The sequence below is a fragment of the Pseudorca crassidens genome, chromosome 11, assembly GCF_039906515.1.
Source record: "Pseudorca crassidens isolate mPseCra1 chromosome 11, mPseCra1.hap1, whole genome shotgun sequence".
Classification (NCBI taxonomy): domain Eukaryota; kingdom Metazoa; phylum Chordata; class Mammalia; order Artiodactyla; family Delphinidae; genus Pseudorca; species Pseudorca crassidens.
In genome coordinates this window covers 27,355,273-27,376,911 of record NC_090306.1, presented here as the reverse complement: position 1 = coordinate 27,376,911, position 21,639 = coordinate 27,355,273, and the positions used below count along the sequence as shown (strand labels likewise).

Here is a 21,639-nt window from a genome sequence, read left to right as displayed (position 1 = left end):
TTCCCCCGGGGACTAAAGAAGGGGGACGGCGCGTTCTATTGGGGGTCACCGGGCCGGCGCCAGGCTGCGATTGGAAGCGCCCCCGTCAGGCACCCGCCAGAAACACAAGCGCTGCAGCAGTCGAGGGCTTTAGTTTTTTTACGTCCCCCGCCCCCTCCCCTCCGCACTCCATGCTGGGTCTCTCTCCAGCTCGCTTGGGCTCGTTCGCGCCGCGTGAGAGTTGGCAAAAACCTCGCAGCCGCCGCTGCCGCCTCCGCCTCGCCCCGATTACCGCCCCAGCCTCTCCCCCTTCTCCCGAGCCCTCCGCTCCCGCCATGGGGCCAACATGGGGCTCCTAAATTGCCGCCTTTTAGCTGCGTGCTCTCCGGCCAAAGTCCTCGAGGGCCGGTTATGGTTTACGGCGCTAGAGGGGCCAGCACAGAGGTAACGGGAAGGGGAAAGGACGGCTAATTGGGGGAAACAAGGCCAAACGATGAGTTTCCAAAAGGAGGACGGAGTGAGCAGCCTGTGCCAGAAGGCGCTGCATATCGTCACCGAGCTGTGCTTCGCGGGCCAGGTGGAGTGGGAGAAATGCTCGAGCATCTTCCCCACGGACAGGGGCAGCCAGGGCGGAAGTAGCACAGGTAATTGGGGGAGGGCTCCGCTCGCGACCTCCCAGTCGTCTGGGACCCGCGTCCTCTCGGCTCTAAGCTCCCGGGTCCTGAGCCTTCAGTGCGGCGCCGGCGCATCTTTGGGACGCCGCGCTTTCCTATCCTACCTCGCTCCTTCCTTCTGGTCAGCTCCTGGTGACTTCCAGCGTGGACTCTTCGGGTTTTGTCTCCTCGCCTCCATCTGCCCGGCTTCTTCCACTTCTCTGGTCCACTCCATACCCGCCGGCGCCGTCTCTCGCTCCCAGGCGCCTGCACCCCCTCTCTCTGAGCTTTCCCACGCCTCCGATCTCCCTCCCGGAGTGGAGGGGCGAGCGCGAGCGGCGGCGTCCGACCATTAGCCGAGCGCTGCCCTCGGGGGCCATTCGCCACCCGGACTCTGGTTGCCCTAGCTTGTCCCGTGGGTGGTGGGTCGCGGCTTGGGGAGGGGGCCAGGCGGAAGAATCCGGGCGTGGACGCAAAGAGCCGCGTTGGAAATGGGGCTGCCTTGGCCCCCGAGAGCAGAAAGGATCCCTGCAGGGATAACCCGCGGCCGCAAGCTGTCTAGCATTTGACAGTGTGCAAAGCCCTTTAATACATATGACTTTATAGGGCTTCATGACAACGTTGGCCCAACAGCAGGGATTATGGATCCCATTTTTGACGCGACAGGTAAGGCTCAGCGCACATACAGATTTACGTGGAACAGAGGCAAAGGGTTATAAATCCTTTCTACACACGTGCTCATATACCCCCCAACACAGGCACCCTCTCTGCTCCTTCAAGAAACTTGGGGGGAAAAACGGGGTGGGGTGGAGGAAACACATCGACCTTCAGAAATCTGGAGGTGGAAAGAAGTCTCAGGTGACAGATTTTTCTCAAAGGGGTGTGGGGAGCGTATCAGAGCCACTGTTTTGGTCATGCTTGGGGGAAAGGGTTTTTTACGACCTGCGCTATGTGCAGCCTGTTGTGCTGTTGACGCGGGCGAGATGGATTCCGGGAGTTGCTGGCCGCGTGGCTTTAAGAGTCCCTTGTGAGAGGGTCACTTGTTGCTTTGGGAGAAGAACACTGGTTGGGGATTTTCGTCATCGGGCTGGAAGGTTATCATTCCTTCTGTAGGGTCTTGTTTCTTTCCCCTTACTTTCCCGTCATTTTAGTCACCTGACAGGGCTTCGTGGGTTGAGGGTAACCAAGGCAACAGGTAAGAGCTGGACCGTAGCTCAGTGTGGAACGTGACGGTGGAGAGCTCTGTGCTGGGGAGGAGGCAAAGAGGGCACGGTTAGTGATCCCCTCATCCACTACCACCAAAGACAAAGGGAGAGGGGATGGAGGTGGAGGAGAGATGTGGTTTAGTCTTCGCGTACCATTATTTAAGTGGAATATTTGCACTCTTAAAATTCTCTGATCTTGGCAATAGGAACCACGAGAGGCTTCTGTATGCACTTGGCAGAACCTGAGGAGTTGTTGCTATTTGGACCCTGGAGCGGAATGATACTTAATTGCTTCTGTACATATTCTGGAAACGTAGACATTTTGTGAATTTTTATAAACACAACAGAGTCTTCCATTTGTTCATCAGGTGTTAAATTGCTAGGAATGTATGAAACTCAACTACTATTGGAAGGCACTGGGTGAACATTGTGTATATGCTTGTCTTGTGTATGGTAGCTAAGCATGAGATAAACACTCAAAATAGAGTGAACTTAAAATCCTGTGTGGTGAATGGATAAGTTGCTCTGAAATGTCTTTGATGATACACTTGCTAAAGATAAGACTAAGAGAAGGAGGTGAAGTGAAAGAAATAAGGGTATTTAAGTTTAAAGATCTGTACTTTGGTCATTTAACATTTGATACTGTGGATAAAACTACTGATTTCCACCACCACCCCACCACTACCCCTTGTGATCATACACAAAATAGTGGTTTCCTGGGTCTCAAATTGATTGATAATGAGGAAAATTTGAAGGTTGGAAAACAAACACTAGCTCTTAAATCTTTATAAATACACAATTATCAGCTTAAGGTAAAGCACAGTATATGAATTGTAGAAAGGGTTCTGAGCCCGTCCTAAGCACTACAAGAAGTAGTTGTAATCCTAATTCCTTTTGGACTTTCCCCTGGGAACAAAAAGTGGACAAAACATAGTCTAAAACAATTACATGGATATTTTTCTGCCCTTAGGGGAAAATATGTACTATTCAAATGGGGTATTCAATTTAATATATGAATATTTGTTCAATGGCTGTCACTAGAAAAGACATCCTACTAGGTTGTGTATGAGATATAAAGATGCACAAGATTGCTTTACATTTTCCATTTGTAAATCTATGCAACAATTAGAAGTACAATACTTTAATCTGCAAATATACTCCCAATACCAATATATATCTATGAAACGGATCAAAGATTATTTACCAAGTCTTTAATTATATTAATTAGCCACTCAGCTTCACTTTGTTCTTTAAAGTAAACTTTCTTATAACTTACGTACTTGTGTCCTTTATTAAAGATCCCTACGTAAACACACTTACAGTAGGCGAGCCTTCTACTCACTGTTTGTTTAAAGAGAAACACATTATTGGTAGGAGGACATGGACATTGAATGGTACAGTGGTTTTTTACTTTCAGCACTGCCCAGATGGTGTCAGGTATTCTAAGGTTGCAGTGACAATTGCAAGCTTCCAGATTGTGTATATTTTTAGATTCCTTCATATAAGTGTAAAGGCAGAGAAGTGCAGGTGTAGTCCTCCTTTGGCCGCCATGGGGGATTTGTTCTAGGAGCCCCCACAGATAACAAAATTTGTGATGCTCAAGTTCCTTATATAAAATGATGTAGTATTTGCATGTAACCTACAGCGCTTCCTCCCATATACTTTATATCATCTCTAGATTACTTTTAATACCTAAATCAATGTAAATGATTATGTAAATAGTTGTAAATACAATGTAAACATAATGTAAATAGTAGCCTGTGTAACAAATTCAAGTTTTGGTTTTTTGAACTTCCTTGAATTTTTCTTTTTTTAAAAAATATTTTCAACCTGTGGTTGCTTGATCCCATGGATATGGAACATGGATACAGAGGGTTGACTGTAATCCTAAAGTTATTCTACCTTAAAGAAGTCATGAATCATATATATAAATAAGATATTCTCCTAATGTTTTCTTTAATGCCAGTAAGGAGCAGCTTCACCATTTCTTCACCATTCTTCTCTTTACCATTTACTACTACAGCAGTAGCAGAAGCAGCAGCAGTGTTATTGACTTGAGGATCAAGCAATTAAGTTGACAGATCCCATATTTTAGTAAACGTTACAAAAACTTAACTGCAGATGGCAACACTAGTTAATTTACTCTTTTGGAATAGTTTTTTTAGAGACATTATTGATGCCAACATTACTAGTACACTGGAAAGTTCATCATGTGCTATTTTTTTAGAAAATCAGATTTTTGCAGTCTTCTTGCCACTGATTCTCCCTGTCCCCCTAAATAGATAGATCACCCACTAAATTCATTAATTTATTGATATAATAGGACTTAATGCTATAATGCTTAGGGAAAATACAAAACAATATATTGGCCTTAAATGTGATTTTTCATACATACTGTGATTGAATATACATAAGAGTTTTTGAACTTCATTTGAGTTCATTTCTGGTCAGTCTTTAATTGCTTCTCCATATCCAAATCCCTATGAGGTTTTAGGAAACTTTGTTGCTTGAAAAGCAGACCTCATAAATGCAGCTAATCAAACCCACTTAAGCTCATAGTTGCATCACAACTGTATAGACCTAACCATAATTTAAATATTTTAAATAAACATTTAATTCATTAATGTTATAAATTTTCACTTTTACACTTTCAATTTAGTAGTAAAAATTCTAAAATAAACATTTAAACAAATTATTCTAAATTCATATGTGTGTTCTTCAGTTTCTTAGATGTGGGAGCAAGTAGGTATTTATATGGCAAACACTTTCACTGAAGTTACTTGACTAATAAGAATGGTACTGGTACCATTAATTAAATGTTGTGCACAGTTGTTCAAGTTAATGTAAATGTAGAATTAATATACAATCACAGATTATAAATCATTTATAAATCATTTACTCAATTACAAATATATGTAAAGATTTCTCATTTGGAAACTCCATTCAATTTTCTACCTCTGTGTGAATTCCCTGTCAACAAATTAGCCAATAAATTTGGCTAATTTAATACGATATTTGGTACTATACTTGATACCATATTTTATTGAATCTAAGATGCTATTGATTACAAGACACAACATTATTTTATATGATACCAAAAAAGGAAAAAGAAGGATGCAAATTAAATTATGCTTTCTTATCACATAGAATTTTTTATTTTATACTTATGGAAAAACTTCTAAAAGTTAGACATGAATTTTTAATATCATATATCACTCTTGTACAAATATAAAAAGGAAAGTATAAAAGACATATAGGTTAAAATAATTTAAAAATTAAAGTTTTGAGTCTGATTTTTCTGAATGGCTTTTTGATTGAGAATTGGTGATACCTTTGTTTATCCTCTCATCATTGGACTCTTTGCCATCAAGAATGCTGTCAAGACTAGTAATGATGCACTTTTTTCCACGCAGGAATTCATAAGATATAAAATCTAGTGTTGTTGTGCTCTAAAGCTAGCTGTACAGTTATGTCGAATGTTGGCAATGTTGCCAAACTCATCTGACCCAACAAAAGTTTGGCTTATGAGGGTTACGGGTCTGTTTCACTATTTTCTCCAGTATTTTCTTCCAAGCCAATTTAGACTCATTCTGCAACTTCCAATGCTGATGTATTTGCTTTAGCACATACACAGAGAAAACTATGACACACTTACTTAATGGCTCTTAGCAATTGTAACAAGCTTGTTATTCTTCATCCAGCTGCGTGGAACGTAGACATTAAGCTTGCCATCTTGGACTTTAACGAGAAAGCAAAAACCTGTGAATAGAAAAGCAAAAATATGGAAGAAACCAGGATTCCAAACACCTGAAGCTGATGTATTTGCCCTGCTTTCTTATGCTGAGCCAATTAATTAAATGAGAGAGAAATAAACTTCTATCTTGTTTAAGTCAGTGTTTTTTTGGTCCCTTATTGTAGAAATCAGAATTATGCCCCATTATAATAATAACACCATATGAAGAGTATAAATAAGTTAACTTCAAAGATAATTCCAAATTTTCATTTTAGAGGCAGCTTTCCTCAGCTTTCTCTGAATAAGAGTTGTTGGTTTGAGTTTTATTACCTCTTGTTCTCTGCAGAATGTTGCCATAAACATGGTCTGTCATCAGGCAAAAATGAGGACAACCAAAGAAACAAAAGACTTGGAATATACAAGAAATTATAATTTCTGATTAATTGAGAAATTACTTCTTTGTACATTTTGAGAAATTAAAAAACTAGAATTTTAAAATTTAAAAAAATGATGCAGAAAGACACAGATAAGATTATCAACTAAGGCAGTAGTAATTGGAATTGAGAGCATACAAATTGGCCTATGCTTTTCTGCATCCTAGCCATCTGCATGGTTAATAGGTAATTAGACCTAACAGTATTTACAATCCATAGTAATTAAGACCATGCAAATGTTAGACTTTAGCAAAGTTCTGTTTTACTAAAAGATTCTGAGGAATTAGCATTTTTTGGCTTATTCTATTTTCTGATGAGGGTGGTCTTTCCTGTTTTTTTCATAACAATGTCACTTTATTTTGAGATATTAAGACATGATAAAACAGTAAGATCTTTGATCTTTACAAATCAGTCAGAGATATAGAGTCAGCCAACCAGACAGATAGATAAGTAGATACATATCGGTGGAAGCAATAGTTATGCATATGTATGTAGTCAAATCAGAGTTTGAGCAATTTTAAACCTAATTATCTTTGAGTCTAATCTAATTTTTGAAATTTCATTTACTCTAATTTTACCAAGATCTATTTGGGTGAATGGCATATAATGGATTCTTTTCAATTATCCAGAGACATTAAAATTTTGAGCTAGAGAGATCCTACTCATCAAGCTTGCTCATTAAAATGGGCAATTTCAAAGTCTGTGTGAAGGCAAACCATTCATATTCATCACCCTGGCCTCAGAATGGTTGGCCCCTTTGCTCCAGTGATCTTCTCCTCCTCTCCACCTTACCTCATTTCTTTTATGATCATGCTCAAACACTAGTCATTATGTTAAACAATACTATTTTAGAATTATAAATTCAAATATTCTGAGCCCCAATGAAGAGCTCCTATGCTTTTATCTTTCTCATTTGGAAACTCCATTCAGTTTTCTACCTCTGTGTGAATTCCCTGTCAACAAATATTGCATCATACTTACGATACATCATTTCATCATCGCAATCATTTTCTCCTTTGAGGTTTATCACATTCTCCTGGGAGGGTAGGGGGTGCTCATTCATGGATAAATTCATCTGCTTCTCTATTCCTACACCAAAGAAACAATATTTAGGAGGTTTTAAAACCAGGCAGACGAGTATCACTCTTAGTCTCCAATTTCAAAAGAACCCTCAATTCTGACCAGACATCCTTTGTTTTCCTATTCAATTTTCTCCTGTTCTCTAAAGTTCATATATCAGATTTTCTGCACTCTGTTTAAATATTCCAAATTATTCCCCAGTATCCCAAAATAACTGGCAGTTGACCCTAACTCCTATTTTGCAGAGAAAATTGTACTTACAAAAAAGAATTCCCTTGTCTTCCTGCCTATACCTATAAACTTACCTGATTCCAGAACCATCCTCCTTTTCTTTTCTTTTTTTAACATCTCTATTGGAGTATAATCGCTTTACAATGGTGTGTTAGTTTCTGCTTTATAACAAAGTGAATCAGCTATACATATACATATATCCCCATATCTCCTCCCTCTTGCGTCTCCCTCTCACATTTCTTATCGCACCCCTCTAGGTGGTCACAAAGCACCGAGCTGATCTCCCTGTGCTATAAGGCTGCTTCCCACTAGCTATCTATTTTAGATTTGTTACTTTATATAAGTCCATGCCACCCTCTCACTTCATCACAGCTTACCCTTCCCCATCCCCGTATCCTCAAATCGATTCTCTACCTCTGCATCTTTATTCCTGCCCTGCCCCTAGGTTCTTCAGAACCTTTTTTTTTTTTTAGAGTCCATATTTATGTGTTAGCATACAGTATTTATTTTTGTCTTTCTGACTTACTTCATTCTGTATGACAGTCTCTGGGTTCATCCACCTCACTACAAATAACTCAATTTTGTTTCTTTTTATGGCTGAGTAAAATTCCATTGTATATATGTGCCACATCCACTTTATCCATTCATCTGTCGATGGACACTTAGGTTGCTTCCATGTCCTGGCTATTGTAAATAGAGCTGCAATGAACATTGTGGTACATGACTCTTTTTGAATTATGGTTTTTTCAGGGTATATGCCCAGTAGTGGGATTGCTGGGTCATGTGGTAGTTCTATTATTAGATTTTTAAGGAACCTCCATAATGTTCTCCATAGTGGCTGTATCAAATTACATTCCCACCAACAGTGCACTTTTCTCCACACCCTCTCCAGCATTTACTGTCTGTAGATTTTTTGATGATGGCCTTACTGACTGGTGTGAGGTGATACCTCATTGTAGTTTTGATTTGCATTTCTCTAATGATTAATGATGTTGAACATTCTTTCATATGTTTGTTGGCAATCTGTATATCTTCTTTGGAGAAATGTCTGTTTAGGTCTTCTGCACATTTTTGGGTTGGGTTGTTTGTGTTTTTGATATTGAGCTGCATGAGCGGCTTATAAATTTTGTAGATTCATCCTTTGTCAGTTGCTTCATTTGCAAATATTTTCTCCCATTCTGAGGGTTGTCTTTTCATCTTGTTTATGGTTTCCTTTGCTGTGCAGAAGCTTTGAAGTTTCATTAGGTCCCATTTGTTTATTTTTGTTTTTATTTCCATTTCTCTAGGAGGTGGGTCAAAAATGATCTTCCTGTGATTTATGTCATAGAGTGTTCTGCCTATGTTTCTGCTAAGACTTTCTGGCCTTACATTTAGGTTTTTAATCCATTTGGAGTTTATTTTTGTGTATGATGTTAGGGAGTGTTCTAATTTCATTCTTTTACATGTAGCTGCCCAGTTTTTCCAGCACCATTTATTGAAGAGGTTGTCTTTTCTCCATTGTATATTCTTGCCTCCTTTATCAAAGATAAGGTGACCATATGGCCGTAGGTTTATCTCTGGGCTTTCTATCCTGTTCCATTGATCTATATTTCTGTTTTTGTGCCAGTACCATACTGTCTTGATTACTGTAGCATTGTAGTATAGTCTGAAGTCTGAGAGCCTGATTGCTCTAGCTCCATTCTTCTTTCTCAAGATTGCTTTGGCTATGTGGGGCCTTTTGTGTTTCCATACAAATTGTGAAATTTTTTGTTCCACTTCTGTGAAAAATGCCATTTGTAGTTTGATAGGGATTGCATTGAATCTGAAGATTGCTTTGGGTAGTATAGTCATTTTCACAATGTTGATTCTTCCAAGAACATGGTATATCTCTCCATCTGTTTGTATCATCTTTAATTTCTTTCAGCAGTGTCTTATAGTTTTCTGCATACAGGTCTTTTGTCTCCTTAGGTAGGTTTATTCCTAGGTATTTTGTTCTTTCTGTTGAAATGATAAATGGGAGTGTTTCCATAATTTCTCTTTCAGATTTTTCATTATTAGTGTATAGGAATGCAGGAGATTTCCTTGCATTAATTTTGTATCCTACTACTTTACCAAATTCATTGATTAGCTCTAATAGTTTTCTGGTGACATCTTTCGAATACTTTATGTATAGTATCATGTCACCTGCAAAAAGTGAGAGCTTTACCTCTTCTTTTCCGATTTGGATTCCTTTTCTTTCTTTTTCTTCTCTGATTGCTATAGCTAAAACTTCCAAAACTATGTTGAATAATAGTGGTGAGGGTGGACAACCTTGTCTTGTTCCTGATCTTAGAGGAAATGGTTTCAGTTTTTCACCATTGAGAACGATGTTGGCTTTGGGTTTGTCATATATGGCCTTTATTATGTTGAGGTAAGTTTCCTCTATGCCTACTTTCTGGAGGATTTTTTATCATAAATGGGGTTAAATTTTGTCTAAACCTTTTTCTGTGTCTATTGAGATGATCATATGATTTTTCTCCTTCAACTTGTTAATATGGTTTATCACATTGATTGATTTGCACATATTGAAGAATCCTTGCATTCCTGGGATAAATCCCAATTGATCATGGTGTATGATCCTTTTAATGTGCTGTTGGATTCTGATTGCTAGTATTTTGTTGAGGAGTTTTGCATCTATGTTCATCAGTGATATTGTTGTGTAGTTTTCTTTTTCTGTGACATCTTTGTCTGCTTTTGGTATCAGTGTGATGGTGGCCTCGTAGAATGAGTTTGGGAGTGTTCCTCCCTCTGTTATATTTTGGAAGAGTTTGAGGACAGGTGTTAGCTCTTCTCTAAACGTTTGATAGAATTCACCTGTGAAGTCATCCGGTCTTGGGCTTTTGTTTGTTGGAAGATTTTTAATCACAGTTTCAATTTCAGTGCTTCTGATTGGTCTGTTTATATTTTCTATTTCTTCCTGGTTCAGTCTCGGAAGGTTGTGCTGTTTAAAGAATTTGTCCATTTCTTCCAGGTTGTCCATTTCATTAACATATAGTTGCTTGTAGTAATCTCTCATGCTTCTTTGTATTTCTGTAGTGTCCATTGTTACTTCTCCTTTTTCATTTCTAATTCTATTGCTTTGAGTCTTCTCCCTTTTTTTCTTGATGAGTCTGGCTAATGGTTTGTCAGTTTTGTTTATCTTGTCACAGAACCAGCTTTTAGTTTTATTCATCTTTGCTCTTGTTTCCTTCATTTCTTTTTCATTTATTTCTGATCTAATCTTTATGATTTCTTTCCTTCTGCTAATTTTGGGGGTTTTTTTGTTCTTCTTTCTCTAATTGCTTTAGGTGTAAGGTTAGGTTGTTTGTTTGAGATGTTTCTTGTTTCTTGAGGTAGGATTGTATTGCTATGAACTTCCCTCTTAGAACTGCTTTTGCTGAATTCCATAGGTTTTGTGTCATTGTGTTTTCATAGTCATTTGTTTCTAGGTTTTTTTATTTCCTCTTTGATTTCCTCAGTGATCTCTTGGTTATTAAGTAGTGTATTGTTTAGCCTCCATGTGTTTGTATTTTTTCCATTTTTTTTCCTGTAATTGATATCTAGTCTCATAGCATTGTGGTCGTAAAAGATACTTGATACAATTTCAGTTTTCTTAAATTCACCAAGACTTGATTTGTGACCCAAGATATGATCTATCCTGGAGAATGTTCAATGAGCACTTGAGAAGAAATTGTATTCTGTTGTTTTTGGATGGAATATCCTATAAATATCAATTAGATTTGCCTTGTTTAATGTATCCTTTAAAGTTTGTGCTTCCTTATTTATTTTTACTTTAGTTGATCTGTCCATTGGTGAAAGTGGGGTGATAAAGTCCCCTACTATGATTGTGTTACTGTTGATTTCCCATTTAATGCCTCTTAGCATTTGTCTTATGTATTGAAGTGCTCCTATGTTGGTTGCATAAATATTTACCATTGTTATATCTTCTTCTTGGATTGATCCCTTGATCATTAGTTAGTGTCCTTCTTTGTCTCTTGTAGTAGTCTTTATTTTAGGTTCTATTTTGTCTGATATGAATACTGCTACTCCAGCTTTCTTTTGATTTCCATTTTCATGGAATATCTTTTTCCATCCCCTCACTTTCAGTCTGTATGTATCCCTAGGTCTGAAGTGGGTCTCCTACAGACAGCATATATATGGGTCTTGTTTTTGTATCCATTCAGCCAGACTATGTCTATTGGTGGGAGCATTTAATCCACTTACATTTAATGTAGTTACCGATATGTATGTTCCTATTACCATTTTCATAATTGTTTTGGGTTTGTTATTGTAGATCTTTTCCTTCTCTTGTGTTTCCTGCCTGGAGAAGTTCCTTTAGCATTTGCTGTAAAGCTGGTATGGTCATGCAGAATTCTATTAGATCTTGCTTTTCTCTAAGTTTTTTAATTTGTCCATCGAATCTGAATGAGATCTTGCTGGGTAGAGTAATCCTGGTTGTAATTTCTTCCCTTTTATCACTTTAAATATGTCTTGCCACTCCCTTCTGGCCTGCAGATTTTCTGCTGAAAAATCAGCCATTAACCTTATGGGGATACCCTTGTATGTTATTTGTTGTATTTCCCTTGCGGCTTTTAATATTTTTTCTTCGTATTTATTTTTTGATAGTTTGATTAATATGTGTCTTGACATATTTCTTCTTGCATTTATCATGTATGGGACTCTCTGTGCTTCCTGCACTTGATTGGCTATTTCCTTTCCCATATTAGGGAAGCTTTCAACTATAATCTCTTTAAATATTTTCTCAGTCCCTTTCTTTTTCTATTCTTCTTCTGGGACCCCTATAATTGGAATGTTGATGCATTTAGTGTTGTCCCAGAGGTCTCTGAGGCTCTCTCCAATTCTTTTCATTCTGATTTTCTTTATTCTGCTCTGCAGTAATTATTTCCACTATTTTATCTTCCAGGTCACTTATCCATTCTTCTGCCTCAGTTATTCTGCTATTGTTTCCTTCTAGAGAATTTTTAATTTCATTTATTGTGTTGTTCATCATTGTTTGTTTACTCTTTAGTTCTTCTAGGTCCTTGTTAAATGTTTCTTGTATTTTCTTCATTCCATTTCCAAGATTTTGGATCCTCTTTACTAATTACTCTCAATACTTTTTCAGGTAGACTGCCCATTTCCTCTTCATTTGTTTGGTCTGGTGGGTTTTTACCTTGCTCCTTTTCTGCTGTGTGTTTCTCTGTCTTCTCATGTGCTTACCTTACTGTGTTTGGGGTCCCCTTATTGCAGCCTGCAGGTTTGTAGTTCCCGTTGTTTTTGGTGTCTGCCCCTAGTGGCTAAGGTTTTTTCAGTGGGCTGTGTAGGCTTCCTGGGGAAGGGGACTAGTGCCTGTGTTCTCGTGGATGAGGCTGTGTCTTATGTTTCTGATAGGCAGGACCATGTCTGTTGGTGTGTTTTGGTGTGTTTGTGACCTTATTATGATTTAAGGCAACCTCTCTGCTAATGGGTGGTTTTGTGTTCCTGTCTTGCTAGTTGTTTGGCATAGAATGTCTAGCACTGTAGCTTTCTGGTTGTTGAATGGAGCCTTAGCATTGAGATGGCTATCTCTGGGAGAGCTTTCGCTATTTGATATTATGTGGATCTGGGAGGTCTCTGGTGGACCAATGTCTTGAACTCAGCTGTCCCACCTCAGAGGCACAGGCCTGACACCCTGCCAGAGCACCAAGACTCTGTCAGCTATGCAGCTCAGAAGAAAAGGGGGAAAGAAAGCAAGAAAGAAAGGAGGGAAGGGAAGGGAAGGGAAGGGAAGGGAAGGGAAGGGAAGGGAAGGGAAGGGAAAGGAAGGGAGGAAGAAAGGGAGGAGAAAAGGGAGAATGAAAGAGGGAAATAAAGGGAGAAAGAAAGAAGAGAGAAACCAAACCAAAAACAAATCCACCAATGATAACAAGCACTAAAAAGAATAGTAAAAACAAAATAAAGAAAAAAGAAAAAACTGACAGACAGAACCCTAGGACAAATGGTAAAAGCAAAGCTATACAGACAAAATCACACAAAGAAGAATACACATACACACTTACAGAGAAAAAAATTTTTAAATATATATATCTATATTTTAAAAAAATAAATAAATTTTAAAAAGGAAGAGAGCAACCAAATCACTAAACAAATCTACCAATGATAATAAACTCTAAATACTAAACTAAGATAAACATAAAACTGGGAACCAGTCAGTCACATACAGCAAACCCCAAGTCTACAGTTGCTTCCAAAGTCTACCGCCTCAATTTTGGGATGGTTCATTGTCTATTCAGGTATTCCACAGATGCAAGGTACATCAAGTTGATTGTGGAGATTTAATCCGCTGCTCCTGAGGCTGCTGCGAGAAATTTCCCTTTGTCTTCTTTGTTCGCACAGCTCCTGGGGTTCAGCTTTGTACTGGCCCTGCCTCTGCGTATAGGTCGACTGAGGGCATCTGTTCCCGCCCAGACAGGACAGGGTTAAAGGAGCAGCTGATTAGGGAGCTCTGGCTCACTCAGGCTGGGGGGAAGGAGGGGTACAGTATGCGGGGCAATCCTGTGGTGACAGAGGCCAGTGTGATATTGCAACAACCTGAGGTGCACTGTGTGTTCTCCCGGGGAAGTTGTCGCTGGATCATGGGACCCTGGCAGTGGTGGGCTGCACAGGCTCCCAGGACGGGAGGTGCAGATAGTGACCTGTGCTTGCACACAGGCTTCTTGGTGGCTGCTGCAGCAGCCTTAGATCTTCATGCCCATCTCTGGGGTCTGCGCTGATAGCCGCAGCTCGTGCCCTTCTCTGGAGCTCATTTAGGTGGCGCTCTGAGTCCCGTGTCCTCGCGCACCGTGAAACAATGGTGTCTTGCCTCTTGGTCAGGTGCAGACTTTTTCCCAGACTCCCTCCTGGCTAGCTGTGGTGCATTAGCCCCCTTCAGGCTGTGTTCACACAGGCAACCCCAGTCCTCTCCCTGGGATCTGACCTCCAAAGCTGGAACCTCATCTCCCAGCCCCCACCCATCCCGGCAAGTGAGCAGAGGAGCCTCTCTGGCTGGTGAGTACTGGTTGGCAGTGATCCTCTGTGTGGTGATCTCTCTGCTTTGCCCTCTGCACCCCTGTTTCTGTGCTCTCCTCTGTGGCTCCAAAGATCCCCCCACCAACCACCCCGTCTCCGCCAGTGAAGGGCCTTCCTAGTGTGTGGAAACTTTTCCTCCTTCTCGGCTCCCTCCCCAAGGTGCAGGTCTCATCCCTATTCTTTTGTCTCTGTTTTTTCTTTTTTCTTTTGCCCTACCCAGGTACGCAGGGAGTTTCTTGCCTTTCGGGAAGTCTGAGGTCTTCTGCCAGCATTCAGTAGGTGTTCTGTAGGAGTTGTTCCACATATAGATGTGTTTCTGATGTATTTGTGGAGAGGAAGGTGATCTCCATGTCTTATTCCTCTGCCATCTTGAAGGTCTCCTGCCCATCCTTGTTTTCTTACAAAGGAAGACATGATCCAATCTTTTCACCTTTGCTTCAGACTCCACCCATGGTCACCTTTTATGAGACTTTACTATTAATTATTCATTCTGCTTAATTTTCTATCTCTTCTTGTCTACTGATTCCTTCCCATAATTAAAATATGCTAAAATATTGCACATCCAAACATCATCAATTCCATGTGCTACTGTTTCCCTCTTCCCTAAATACAATGTCCTGAAGGAACTATCTACACTCACAGAATTCACATCCTCACTCTCATTCATTCATTAAACCACATTCATCTGTTTAACAGTTTCTGCTTCAGTAGTCTCCTTGAATGCACTAAAGACCTACTTGTTAAAGTTAATGGATACTTACCAACCTTTGTTTTAATTGAACTTACTTTAACTTTTTATGCTGTTTACCACTTCTTAAAATATTCTCTAAACTTCTATGAAAGCACATTGGCCTCATTTTTTTTCATACTTCTACTCTTTCCCAGTCTTCTATGCAGGCTCTTTCTTCTTTAAAGTTATCTTTCTTTTATTATCGGTGTCGTCAGGAATCTGTTAAGGGGCTTTTATCTTCTCTTTCATGGATTCAGATTCTACTATTTAAGAAAGTCCTTCAATTTTATCTTGAGTTGCAGTGACCAACAGCTTACTCAAAATTTCTATTTGCATGTTGGGTATGTACTCCAAACCCAGCACAGCCGAAGCTGAAGTCATTGTCTTCCTCACTTCAACAACCTGTTTGTCTCCCAGTGAATCACATTCTTGTCCTTCAATCTTCACACTCTTTCACTAGAGCCTTGATTTCCCAATGTGCTCTGTTTCCCATTTCAGCCACCCTTGTTCAGAACCACTATAATCTCTCATGTGGATGACTACTATAATCTGTTAACTATTTTTTCATCTTCTAGCTGGCCTCCACTCTTATCTTCTCCCTAGCCAGAAGGTAATTTCTGATATATATATTCAACCATTTCATACCTTGACTTAAAAAATGTTCCTGGGACTACTTATTTGAATTTGAACTAAGTCCAAACTCATAACATCCTTCATGTCATAGCCAAATACTGAATCATAAAAACTCATTTTAAATGTTTTGATGACTTTATAAATTCTCACAGATCCTCCCTTAATCTTTTGAGAGTCAGATTCTTTTTTTATCTTGTTAAACAAATTTTGTTGAAAAAAAAGTCATAAAGACCTAAGAATTAAACTATTGGTTTTGTTTTTAAATACTTTTAATAATTAGTCATAATTTCAATAATAAGCAACGTAAAAAGTGTATAATACAATAAGCTTCTTTTTATAATTTTAGTTTTATTTTTCTCAATAAAATTCTAACTGATGCAACTTCTTTCACTTCTTGCTGTTGTGGGGAAATCTCTTCCCCCCTTGCTTTACATTTCTGGATGGAAGGAGCTACAAATAGGATAATCATGGAATCTTGGCCTACCCCATCCCTAAGAAATGACTTACATGTTTCCCCCTTTTCTTTGAGTTATAACCTTGATATCCTCAGGAAACAAATATTCTCTACTCCTTTGTGTAGTAAATTTTATAGGGTCAAGTACCCATGGGGAACACATGTGGTTGTCCAGCCAGGACTGTGACTGTATGGGCTAGTCTAGTTAATTCAAGGTGATATATTAGCAAATCCACTTTCTAATGGACCTAAGCTGATATTCACTTTTTTTTTTAATTGCTACCTGCTTGAACTGTTTCTCTGAGCACAACTGAGTAGGAAAATAGAATGTTATTTATTAACTTCCTGAAACATTAATATTTACTTAGAAATTTTGGTCTCCATTATAAGCAAATTCACTCCTTTCAGTACTAAATAGCATTAGAAGATGTGTTTCTCTTCTAACTAATCTGTGACTCACCATTCAATCCATACTCAATCCATACCTATGCCTCTTTTCCCCTAGGTACTCTTGTTTAAAGAAAAAAAATAGTTGACAATAGTAGCAACCTATTGTTGCACTTATGCAAATTATGATGCTAAATAATTTACATACATTTCCTTATATAAAACTCACAACATTCCTATGAAATAACTATAAACTCCCCCATTTTACTGAGACTCTTAATGTCTAAACAATTTGCCCAAAGTCACACAGTGGTGGAGTTGACATTTTAACCCAGGTCTAAGTGGTTTCACAGTATAAGTTATATTATACTATTTTCCTAGTATAAGAATTTCTACATATTCCCTGCATATCACTCAACTTTTAGCCATCTTAAAGTTCACAGACATTTGAGTGTCTTTTCAGATAATTCCCCAAATGTGTATTCAGTAGCTCCATAAATATTTTTTGACCTTGTGATATATACTAGACACTAAAAATAAAAAGGTAAATAAAAGGAGTAAGTGTATTGGTAGGATGGGAGCATTTGGAGAAGCAAAATAAATAGACATCCACAATTCCTTGTCCACAATTATGAAACCTCCAAACCTCTGAAACCTGAAAATTATTTTGCAAATTGTCCAATCTGGGGACTTCCCTGGTGGCGTGGTGGTTAAGAATCCGCCTGCCAATGCAGGGGACACAGGTTCGATCCCTGGTCAGGGAAGATCCCACATGCCACAGACCAACTAAGCCCGTGCATCACAACTACTGAGCCTGCGCTCTAGAGCTCACAAGCCACAATTACTGAAGCTTGCGCACCCCAGAGCCCGTGCACCACAACAACTGAGCCCACATGCTGCAACTACTGAAGTCCACGGGCCTAGAGCCCAAGCTCTGCAACAAGAGAAGCCACCGCAATGAGAAGCCCACACACTGCTGCGAAGAGTAGCCCCCCCTCACCGCAACTAGAAAAAGGCTGTGTGCAGCAAGGAAGACCCAAAGCAGCCAAAAATAAATAAAAATTTTAAAAAATTGTCCAATTTGGCACCAACACGTTACCTAAATTGGCATTAAGTTGCTTACAGTCTTCAGTGATCCCACTCAGTGTGACTGATCCATATATTTCATTACATATATATTAATGTGTTTGGTTACTAGATGTTATCCCAGATAATGTATACCATACTACCTTTCCAATATCCAAAAGAAAATAATTTTTGAAACCATCATGTCCTAAGTGTTTGGGATAAAAGATTATAGGCCAATAAATTATTACTAGTGCTATGGTAGTGGGTGTGCTTTAAAGGCCCTTAGGGACAGAGGAGGCAGAGAGAGCTTCAGGGAAGAGGTACTACTGGATCTAGTTTTTGAAGCATGAATACAAATTTGCCAGGCACCCAGACAGGAGGAAAAAACGCCCTGGAACTATTTGAAACAGCCCGAACAAAAATCGTGAGAGAGTAACTTGTGGTCAGGAGAAGGAGAATAGGTAGTAGAGTGGCAGAAGAATGAAGTTGGGTCAATAGCCAGGGGTCAAATCACAAAGACACTGTGGAATGCCATGCAAAGTTTAGATTTGACCAGATTGGGTAATTTGGAAGGATGTTAGGCTAAAAGAGGTAAGATGACCATTTACTAAGTTTCCAGAATATGACTTGATTCCCGCTACTCTGGTACAGTTGATAGTACAGCCTTTCACTTTCAAAAGTGACTTGGTTTGGATGAAGTATTTTATGAACCACATTAGTGAGAAGGGAGATGTGATATTGTGCATATATATTTAGTCTTCTTCCACAGTTCCTGGCTCACAGCTCCCAAAACCCTTAGAATTTCCTTAGTGACGAGAGCCATGTCTTTTAGGTTAATGAGGTGATTTTTGGACCCCACCTAAGGATGAGGGCTGTTTTCCAGAAGAATCAACCATGTGATTAGAGGGTTGGAACTTTCAGTCCCACCCCTGCTGACCTCCTGAGAAGGGAAAGGGGCTGGAGGTTGAATCAGTCACCAGTGGCCAATTATTTACTCAATCATGCCAATGTAATGAAGCCTCTATAAAAACCAAGAAGGATGGGGTTTGAGAGCTTCTGGATTGTACATGCAGAAATTTGAGAATATTGTGCTCTGAGCTTCCATGCCCTTTCCCCATACTTTGCCCTATGATCTCTTCCATCTGGCTATTTTTGAGTTATATCCTTTTATAATAAACTGGTAATCCTTTTATAATATATCCTTATATCTTTTTATAGTAAACTGGTAAAGAAATTAGTTTCCTGAGTTCTGTAAGCTGCTCTGGCAAATTGATCAAACCCAAGGAGGGGTCGTGGGAACCTCCAATTTTTTGCCGGTTGGTCAGAAAACTACAGATAACAACTTGGATTTGCTACTGGCATCGGAAGGGAGGGGGGCAGTTATGCAGGACTGAACCCTTAACCTATGGAATCTAATGCTACCTCTGGTAGGCAGGTGTCAGAATTGAGTTGAACTGTAAGAACACCCAGTTGGTATCCAGAGAATTGTTAGTGGTATGGGAATTCCACCCCCCACACACACACAAGTTGAAACTGGGTCAAAGAACCTAAAAACAGGGGGCATTTTCAGTTATAGACTGAAAACTCTTTCTGTCCTTTCCTCTATTCCACATTGTCCTGCAGTTTCCTTATATCTTGGCTTTGGCTCCAACTGAGTTGAAGTTAACCACTGAAGAAGTTAATTGAGTTAAAATATCCAGAAAAATATAATGTAAGTGGAGCTGAAAACACACGAAAGTTATGAAGCCATCATTGGCTTCCTCCATTTTAAAACTGTAGTTAATAATCAGGAAGCACATTCATTTTATAATTTTTCTCTTTCCCTCAAGGTATGGTGCTAATGGATAATTTTAAAATGTAAAAATAAACTACAAAATATAAAATATGATCACACATTCCTCACCAATGGAATATAAATGGAAAATATATTCAATGTAGCTTTAGCTAGCAATTGAAAAATAAAGGAAAATATTAGTGTCTATGTATCATAGCATGTCAAAATTAATTTTTATTCTTATAATTAAGTAGCAATAAAAACTTGGAATTATTTCAATTTCTTAATGGATTTCCATCAGCTACAAATTGAGAGTTTAACCAGAACCATTTTATCTCACTAATCAGAGAAATAAACAACCTATCATTTCCCCATCAGGTCAGTGAAAATTAAAATACAACAATATTTCTCTGAAATTGTAGGAACTAGTAAACTTATATGATGTTTTTTGTTAGTCAGTCTGGGGTTCTTTTTGGAAATACCTAGTAAAGCTAAATAATGTGCGTAACATGTGACCCTGTGGTTCTATTTCTAGATATTTACTTTAGATAAATATTCACAAATATGCACAGGGACAAGAGTACAAGGATGCTCATTGTAGCTATGTTGTAATAGCAAACAGTGGGCATAATCCAAATATCCATCATGATGAAGTATTATGGAATGCTGTGACATGAAGTTAGACCTCAAGTATTGTTGAATTTAAAGAAAGCAAACTGAATAAAGAAATATGCAGTAGCCATTTATATTAAAAAATTGTATTAAATAATTCTATATTTTATAGTTACTTAAGAGATATTTGTTTTTATTAGTGCTTGGGCTGGACAGACACACACCAAACTGGGGTTAGTGGTTGCTTTGTAGGAGGGGTGGGACCTCCTGGATTTACAATGGTGGTTAAAGGAAATTGGATTTATTCTTTAGTTTTCTAGGGCTGCCATAATCAAGTACTACAGACTGGGTGGCTTAAACAACAGAACCTTATTCCTCAGAGTTTTGGAAGCTAGAAGTCTGAGATAAAGGTGTCAGGAGGGTTGATTTCTTCTGAGTCCTCTTCTCTTTGTCTTGTTGATGGCTGCCTTCTCCCTGGGTCTTCACATGGTCTTCCTTCTGTGACTGTCTTTGTCTTTATCTGCTCTTCTTATAAGGACACCAGTTATATTGGGTTAGGGCTAATCCATATGACCTAATTTTGCCTTAATTACTAACTTAAAAGCCTCTGTCTCCAAATACACATTGTGAGGTACTGGGGTTTAGGACTTTAACTTATGAATTTGGAGGGGATGGAGGGACAGACACAATTAAGCATATAACATATTTCTAACATCTTTATTTAAAACAAAGCAACAAAAGAAATTGGTTTCATATTTGGCACTGATGCTAAACAAAGTTGTAAAAGAAAAGTATAAGGTTATCTAAATCTAGAAAAATTTCCCTCATGGGAAATCTATTTGGTCTTCCAAACTTTAAGAGTGCTATAACACCAGGTTGCTAACATTGGTTATTTTAGGAAGGTGAAAATGGAAGTGGGTAGGGGGATATTCTTAACATTTTTTAATGCTTTTACTTTTTAAAACAATTGTAGATGTGCAGAAAAATTTAGGAAAATACTACAGAGTTCCCATATTTCCCACACCCAGTTTCTCCTATTATTAACATTTTACATCAGTATGGTACATTTGTTACAGTTGATGAACTAATATTGATACACTGTTAACTAAAGTCCATATTTTATTCAGATTTCCTTAGTTTTTACCTAATGTCCTTTTTTTTTTTTTTTTTAACTCCAGGATTCCATCTAGGATACCACATTGCATTTAGTTGTAATGTCTCCTTAGTCTCTGGGTTATGACAGTTTCTCAGACTTCCTTTTTTTTGGACAACATTGGTGTTTTTTTGTAGAATGTCCCTCTATTGGAATTTGTCTTCTGTTTTTCTCATGATTAGATTCAGGTTGTTGGTTTGGGGAGGAAGACCACAAAGATAAAGTGCCATATTCATCACATCCTATCAAGGGTATTAACACGATTTGTCACTGTTGATGTTCCCTTTGATCACCTGGGTGAGGTTAGTATTTTTCAGATTTCTTCTGTGTAAAGTGACATCGTTTTTGCCCCTTTCCATACAAGTACTCTTTAGGAGAAAGTCACTTTGTGCATCCCACAGTTAAGGAGTGGAGAGCTATGCTCCACTTCCTTGAGGGCAGAATATCCACATAAATTTTTTGGCATGCT

The 21,639-nt window shown here is 38.8% G+C and overlaps 1 protein-coding gene across 1 annotated transcript in view; it reads left to right on the top strand.

The window, feature by feature from the left end:
• The first annotated feature begins 472 nt into the window (after positions 1-472).
• Positions 473-21,639, top strand: part of SYT10 (synaptotagmin 10) — a 76,508-nt gene continuing 55,341 nt past the window's right edge. The window contains exon 1 of the mRNA XM_067698643.1: positions 473-623. Within this exon, the coding sequence (XP_067554744.1) occupies positions 473-623 (151 nt within the window). The remainder of the gene's footprint in view (positions 624-21,639) is intronic.